This window comes from Triplophysa rosa, linkage group LG23 (assembly GCF_024868665.1).
Source record: "Triplophysa rosa linkage group LG23, Trosa_1v2, whole genome shotgun sequence".
NCBI classification, from domain to species: domain Eukaryota; kingdom Metazoa; phylum Chordata; class Actinopteri; order Cypriniformes; family Nemacheilidae; genus Triplophysa; species Triplophysa rosa.
The window spans coordinates 8,141,553-8,149,404 of record NC_079912.1 but is presented as its reverse complement, the minus strand read 5'-3'; the positions used below and the strand labels follow the sequence as shown (position 1 = coordinate 8,149,404).

General features: G+C 38.3%; 2 protein-coding genes across 3 annotated transcripts in view; one reads left to right on the top strand and one right to left on the bottom strand.

Annotated features, from left to right (window-relative positions):
• Window positions 1–903: 903 nt before the first annotated feature.
• On the top strand, window positions 904–4,425 carry LOC130546952 (tripartite motif-containing protein 16-like). The gene is made up of 6 exons (XM_057322513.1): window positions 904–1,613; window positions 1,785–1,880; window positions 2,240–2,473; window positions 2,848–3,007; window positions 3,397–3,453; window positions 3,763–4,425. Exons 1-6 carry the CDS (start codon window positions 1,032–1,034, stop codon window positions 4,293–4,295), a joined length of 1,662 nt encoding a protein of 553 aa, XP_057178496.1. The 5' UTR covers window positions 904–1,031; the 3' UTR covers window positions 4,296–4,425.
• A 1,969-nt stretch (window positions 4,426–6,394) lies between these two features.
• Window positions 6,395–7,852, bottom strand: part of si:dkey-192l18.9 (F-box/LRR-repeat protein 7) — a 30,432-nt gene continuing 28,974 nt past the window's right edge. For both annotated transcript variants that reach the window (XM_057322514.1, XM_057322515.1), the window contains one exon: window positions 6,395–7,359. In XM_057322514.1, the coding sequence (XP_057178497.1) occupies window positions 6,623–7,359 (737 nt within the window). In that variant the 3' untranslated portion in view covers window positions 6,395–6,622. The remainder of the gene's footprint in view (window positions 7,360–7,852) is intronic.

Genomic DNA, 7,852 nt, shown 5'->3' with positions numbered 1-7,852 from the left:
ACTGTAACGGTTTCAGCACCACCGGCCACGCCCCCTATGTCGTCACCGTCAGCTCGCTTCACCCGTTCCCTCTCCCCGGAGTTCTGAACTCAGTTTCCCAGCATGCACCGCACATCCACCATTTTTGATTAGTCCACACCTGCATCACATCATCAGGACTCTATTTAAGTTTGCACCTTTTTGTTCTTCCCTGTTCAGTCTTGTTGTCTTCACTGCAATTCTATACCCCGATAAGTATATTTACCTGTTTTTGGATATACCTGTTTTGGAAATACTTACCTGCTTTTGGATATACCTGTTTTGGAAATACTTACCTGCTTTTGGATATACCTGTTTTTGAAATACATACCTGCTTTTGGATATACCTGTTTTGGAAATACTTACCTGCTTTTGGATTTTCCTGTTTTTGAAATAAACTCCTTTTTTCTTATCTACTTCCGTGGTGTGCTCTCCGTCTACCAGAACCCTGACATTACCATGGACTGTAGAATTTGCAATAATGTTATTATTGTTATAACTGTTGGATTAAAAAAATAAGTTATGTCAGATTGTCAAATTTATCTTTTTTTTTTGGTTTATGGTTGTCTTGTCATGCAGTCATAGAAAGTCAGAGAGTGTAAACATCTATAATGTGTCAGAGGTCCACATGTGTCCTCTCAGTAGAAAGCAGGTATAGTGTTCTATCTTATCTTTAATATGCAAAACTGCTAAATCTCTGAAATGTCAAATGTGTTAAAAGGCATTAAGGTTTGGCCTCCAATTTGTTTGGTGTTTGTTATGATGTCTGTATGTCTGTCTATCTGTCTGTCAATTTGTGAGAGACCAACACCTGGTGGATGTTTTTTTAAATATGTCATGTGAAGTCACACCCAGTCACACCCAGCAGATAAATGAGACCTGGAAGGATTAACCTGTTTAGCACACGTCCCATGATCACAAAACCAGGAAACTACTTCAACTGCTCATTTCAGAGCAAACAAAACTTTTATCAAACTCTCACGTCTTTCTCTCTGTATGTATATTAGTGAAATATGGCAGAAGGGAATATTCCTCAAGACAAGTTCAGCTGTTCAGTGTGTTTGGATCTACTGAAGGATCCAGTGACCATTCCCTGTGGACACAGTTACTGTATGAGCTGTATTACAAACTACTGGAATCAGGATGATCAGAGGAGAAACTACAGCTGTCCTCAATGCAGACAAACCTTCACATCAAGACCTGCTTTAAACAAAAATGTGATGTTTGCTGAAATGGTGGAAGAACTGAAGACGAGACTTCAAACTGCTGTTTCTGATCAATGTTACGCTGGACCTGAAGATGTGAAGTGTGACGTCTGTACTGAGAGAAAATACAAAGCTGTCAAGTCCTGTCTGGAGTGTCTGAACTCTTACTGTAAAAATCACCTTCAACAACATGAAAATCTCTTTAAAGACAGAAGACATCATTTGATGGATCCCACTACAAAACTCAATGAAATGATCTGCTCAAAACATAGAAAACATCTTGAAATCTACTGTCGCACTGACCAGGAGTGCATTTGTTATCTGTGTACGATGGACGAACATAAAAATCATGACACTGTAACAGCTGTAGCAGAAAGAACTGAGAAACAGGTATGAACCCAAACCAGACACCTGTATGCTAATGCTAACTGTGATGCTAAAACATGATCACATATCATTATAATGAAGTTAGATGTGTTTTAGCAAGTGGTTGAAATGTAATAAATTCTCTGCGTGTAGTTTCATGTCATATGGAGTTTTACAGTGTTTGGTTTGTCACAGAGAGTTTTGGGAGAGACACAGAGAAACTTCAAGCAGAGAATCCAGGAGAGAGAGAAGAAGCTTCAGGAGCTCAGAGACGCCGTGAACTCTTACAAGGTGAGTTTTGAGAAGATCAACAACTGCTGACAGATCAAAAAGTTGTTTGTGACTCTAATGTGACTCCTCCAGTGCTGAAGAGCTTTGTTATCTCGCTTGTTTTCTGGATTCCTTTAAAATAGATACTGAAGACTTTTAGTTTAAAGATGGCATGCCATATAGATCATGATGATCAGCCTGAACTGATTTCTGTATCTGCAGTGCTTAAAAATGATTGCTATTTACCTGTTTGTGACTGTAAAGGTGTTTTGGAGCACTTGTATTCTATAAAGCATTATAAAAGTACAGATGAATTCACTTTATTCCCTCTGAAGTTCACTGTGCAGTAAGATGTGATTGTAATGTGTGTTTTTTTCCAGCGCTCTGCACAGACAGCAGTGGAGGACAGTGAGAGAATCTTTACTGAACTGATCCGCTCCATTGAGAGAAGCCGCTCTGAGGTGACACAACTGATCAGAGATCAGGAAAAGACTGCAGTGAGTCCAGCTGAAGGAGTCTTGAAGCGTCTGGAGCAGGAGATCGATGATCTGAGGAGGAGAGACACTGAACTCGAGCAGCTTTTACACACAGACAATCACATTCATTTCCTGAAGGTGTAGTCTGTCTATTTTCTTATTTTACTGTGATTTTTACAGTTTTTATTTATTGAGAAACCAAAAGAATGTCTTCCAGGTTTGATATAAAGATTCCTCTGTGGGTTCAGACTGCCAAAACTGTTTGTTTATATTTTTATGCACTTGTAATCCAATTTTTTACCAGATTCTGTCTATTGTATAAGTGGCAAATACAAAAACATGTTAACAGTTAAACCAAGACACAAAACAACTCAAAGACAATTATACAAAAGTAACAGAATGGTTTAGCACAGATATTGTTTAAGTGGTAAAGTGTAATGCAGGTTGTAATTCAGACTAATAGAGAAAGTGAGGAGATCATTAAATTCTTTGTATCTTTTTTTCTTCTACAGCGCTTTCAGTGTCTGTCTGCACCTCCTGAATCTACAGTTTCACACGACATTACTGTCAGTTCTCTCATCTCTTTTGATGATGTGAGAAAATCTGTCTGTCAGCTGAAAGAAAAACTGGAGGATTTCTGTAGAGAGGAGATAGAAAATATATCTGATCAAGGTAAAATACCGTAGAAGATATCAGAATTAAGTCTTGTATTATCACACAAGACGAGTACTGTTGTACTCTGCAGATATTCATGCTCTGAATATCCATTTTTAGCATCCAAAGTGGACTGTGTCATTTAAGCATGTGAATGTATGATTGTTTTCATGAAAGTTCGTTCTTGCTCAGATCACACACACGCACGCACGCACGCACGCACGCACGCACGCACGCACACACACACACACACACACACACACACAGATTTTCAGCCAGAGCAAAACAGTCATGCAGTCAAATCTCAGGCATGCTTACATTCAAAGAGTCACACTCTTTGTGTGTGATTGTTTAAATATATGTATTTGATATGGATGTTATACTGATTATGTCTGTTTATGTCTTAGTTTCATATATTACAATTGTTCCTGATGAGTTGAAGACCAGAGAGGAGTTCTTACAATGTAAGACATTTAATTATGCATTTATGTCATTTAAATGCGCTATAGCATGAAGAAAACAGAAATGTTACAAATATTAAATCCCCAATTAATCGAGTAAAATAAGCTGTAAGAAGATACAGATACTACATCTGACTGAAAATTAAAATGTGTGTTTGTTCATTTGAACACACTGTACTTGTGTATCTGTATAATATCAAACATTATAATAATTGTGGAAATGAAAAAGAAAATTCAATTATAGAAACATCCAGTTTTTGAAATTCTAACTTTTATGAAACTGTTATAATTGTGTATTTATATCCTCTTCAGATTTCAGGCAGTTCACACTGGATTTTAACACAGTGAATAAATACTTCCGTCTGCGTGATGGAAACACATCGGCTGCTAACATTGATACAGTCCTCCCATATCCTGATCATCCAGACAGATTTGATGTGAGGCAGCAGGTGTTGTGTAGAGAGAGTGTGTGTGAACGCTGTTACTGGGAGGTTGAGTGGAATGGTGATGTGGGTATATCAGTGTCATATAAGAGCATCAGCAGGAAGGGACGGAGTCGTGAGAGTGTGTTTGGATTTAATGATCAGTCCTGGAAATTGTACTGCACTGAATTCAAATGCTCATTCTGTCACAATAACGAACGCACTGATCTCCCTGTAGTGTCCAGCTCCTGTAGAATAGGAGTGTATGTGGATCACAGAGCAGGAATTTTGTCCTTCTACAGCGTCTCTGACACAATGACCCTCATCCACAGAGTCCAAACCACATTCACTCATCCTCTCTATCCTGGTTTTTATGTTAGTAAAGGATCCACAGTGAAAGTGTGTCGTCTCACAAAATCATAGATCATAGAGAAGTAAAGTAAAACTGTTAAATTCTGGGTTATATGAGTAAATAGAAAAGGCCTATTATAATATTGCATGTGCAAATGGGTAGTTGACGAATAAATCTTACACTCTAAAAAAAAATAGTGCTATATAGCACTAAAAGTGGTTCTTTGCTCGTAATCATAGGGGAACCACTGAAGAACCACTGAAGCATCAAAATATGGTTCTATATGCACTAAAAGTGGTTCCCCTATGATTACGAGCAAAGAACCACTTTTAGTGCTATATAGCACTATTTTTTTAGAGTGTACATGTGTACATATTAGTATTTATATTTATACCATAAAATAGCATAAGAGAGATTTAACTTCATTGTTAGTTTTTTCCATTTTTTTGCCGTCACACCATAGGACACATTTGCATATTAATCTGTCAACTACCTAAATAAAGATCAAGGCAATAAGTATTTTAAGATATAAGCAAAAACAGAGTTAATGTACTTGAACTTGATGTCATATCTCTAAATGCTGTCACATTTATTGGACATTACCTTAATGTTTGGAGGGCTAGTAACTTAACATTACTATGCTAATAATACGTTAAAAATTAAATTTATAATGAAGTTAGATGACCAGTTTACTAGAAATTTTGGTTATGGTTGAAGTAAAAAAACACTTTACTTGTGAAGTTCAATCATCTTGGTAAGCCTCATAGTATCAGGCACTGTTGGTTATGGGCTAAAAAGAAACCTTCGTTTCAGTGTGATGTTGCATTTGCATTAGTTGTGTGTCAATAACCAGCCAGACATGAAAATTAAAAGTGTATTTTAAAATGTTTCTTTGAAAAATTTTACTATACCATTTGCATATCTAAAATATGTTCTATCCCTAGTTAGTATGGTCCTCAGGAGTAAAGTTAGTGTAGGAACAGACTTCAACCAACAGAGGGCAGCAGTGAATAATAAATAAAACGCCATTGGACATTTGTATCTATTGTAATGAAGTCAAGACATTTCTGTAAAGTGTACATCAATGCCAAATACCAAACTTAATAGGCACAACATTTTTGAAGGACTCAAAAGTAAAATATATAATTAAAGATCGGGTAACACGCAGTTTCTGCCAATCATATTAATCTTGAGTACCTATACAGTAGTATTGCATACATCGTATCTTTGAAGAATGTTTGGTTTGATCACATTTATAAAAGATAGATACAGCTGTAAGCGGGTCTTCCCATCGCTCGTCAGTTGGCGTATGGGCGGGCTATTTCTTTCGCCTTGCCGTGGGCGTGCTTTTCCGGGAGAGTTGCCCAATGAAAGGAATAGGATCTCTGTTACAAAACAGGGATCCAGACTTATAAAAAACTTTCCGAAACAAGTTGGAGTGCTGGGGGAGTGTATCAAGCACAGAAATACTACGTCATACCTCCAACTCGTTTTTTTAACAAGTTGACCATGTAAAGCATGAGAAGCCTGCAGTTTAACAGTGTAAAGAAGTCAGAATGCATGAAATAGCATGTTACCCGATCTTTAAATATATTTTGGCTACTCGAATCCAGTTGTGATTGTGAAGAAGAGAAAAACAAGAAGTTTTCTCTCCTCTCAGAAACACTACACTCAGATGATTTAAGTTATGATCATGGTTCTGGCTTGTGAATAATACCTTTTGTTGCTAAGACGTAATGTAGGCTACTGAACATTGGTGTGAAGTTGAACAAGCAATATCTGTACAAACACTTATGCAGAGACATTATGACACAGAATAACATTTTCAATCATTTTATATAAGCAGCCCTTAATTGAGTCTTTTTAGCAGCAACATGTTATAATTTACTGACATTTTATGCAAGTTTGCTAATCTCTTCAAATTGCAACAACTGTGATCTGGAATATCAAATATGAAATAAAACTTTTGTGATCATAAATGCATTTAAAAGTGCAGTTCGCCCACGTTTCATCATTTAAATTGAACAAATGCAAATCTTGAAACGTCATTTTCGCAAGTGAGACAAGGATGAAAGTAGTCTCGATATTTAACAAACACGAAGCATGTTCTCCATAAGACAATACTTTTTATGTTATAGTCAACTATCTGAAAAGATTTTTGTATAAAAAAACGGCACAAGAACTTCGTTTAAACAAACCTAGTTAAAACATTTGGTAAAATACAAACTTTTGTACAGTGACAATTACACAATGTTTCATGTGATAAATACTATACAGTATATGTCATGTAGATCTTGAAATGGTAGATCATGGCACAGCCTTTGGTCCAGCTGTGTCTCAAGTCATAGAAAGTCACATATGATCTAGATCTACGTGTCAAAGGTCCACATGTGTCCTCTCAGTAGAAAGCAGGTATAGTGTGTTCTATCACACATTGTCTGCAGTGCTGTCTGATCAGTCTAAGAGCCTCAGGTGACACGTCACACTCCTGTACGTTTAGTAACTGAAGCTCAGCACATCCGGTTGCCAGCGCGGTCAGTCCTCTCGCCGTCACACTCTCACAGCCCCTCAGACTCAGCCTTCGAAGCCCCTCACAACACCGCGCTAACACTTCCAGTCCAGCGTCTGACACCAGCGGGCAATGACCAACATCAAGAGAGCGCAGTCTGGTGCAGCTACGAGCTAAGTGACCCAAACCCTGATCCGTTAATCCCTCACAGCCGCGTGCATTCAAGTAACGAAGCCGTGGACAGTAGCGCGCCACATAGCGCAGTCCAACGTCTGTAATGCGCATGCAGTGCGCTACGCTTAAATACCGCAGACGACCCTCCAGACGAGCCACTTCACGCAGACCAAAGTCTCCCACCAGAAAGCAGTCACTGAGACTGAGCTCACGTAAAGAGGTGCAGTGCAGAGCCAGCTGTCGAAATGATTCGTCTGTCAGACGACTGCAGCGTCTCAAGTAGAGGTGCGTGAGACGCGGACAGTGAAAGGCGATGGTCCTCAGGCCTTTGTCCTGCAATGATACACAATCTGTCATGTCCAGATAACGCAGACCAATCTGCTGTCCGTGTAATGGTATGAGCTGAAGAGAAGACTCCTCAGTCAGACTGATACAGGTCACTTTAGGACAACCTTGAGTAAAAGAAGAGGACATCTGTCAGAGTTCAAAATGACAGGCTTTTATGGATCTCATACTATACTTTTTTGTAACACACTTAGATGTCATGTCAGGGACAAAAGCTGACCAATAAAACCTTGACCCTGTGATTTTACAGGGGAAACCTTGACCACAGACTATTGGTAAATTGTTTTAAAAAGAAGCTTTGCAGCATTTTTATTGCTCTTTCATAGAGGTTGCAATATTATAGCTCAGAAGATTTGATGGAGTTCTTTCTGAGTTCATTTAAAGGGGACCTATCATGCCCTTTTTACAAGATGTAATATAAATCTTAGAGTTACACAGAATGTGTCTGTGAAGTTTAGCACAAAATACACCACATATCATTTATTGTACCATGATGTAATGGTGTGTTTACACCAAACGCGAGCGTTCCTCGCTCTATATGACTTACTGCAAATGACTTTACTCGCGCAATGGGAAATGTCTTTGCACATTCAGACATGT

Coding starts and splice junctions, on each gene's coding strand:
- LOC130546952 (XM_057322513.1), top strand. CDS start 1,032: ATGGCAGAAGGGAATATTCCTCAAGACAAGTTCAGCTGTTCAGTGTGT. Junction 1,881..2,239: donor ACGCCGTGAACTCTTACAAG/GTGAGTTTTGAG, acceptor GTTTTTTTCCAG/CGCTCTGCACAGACAGCAGT. Junction 3,454..3,762: donor CAGAGAGGAGTTCTTACAAT/GTAAGACATTTA, acceptor TATCCTCTTCAG/ATTTCAGGCAGTTCACACTG.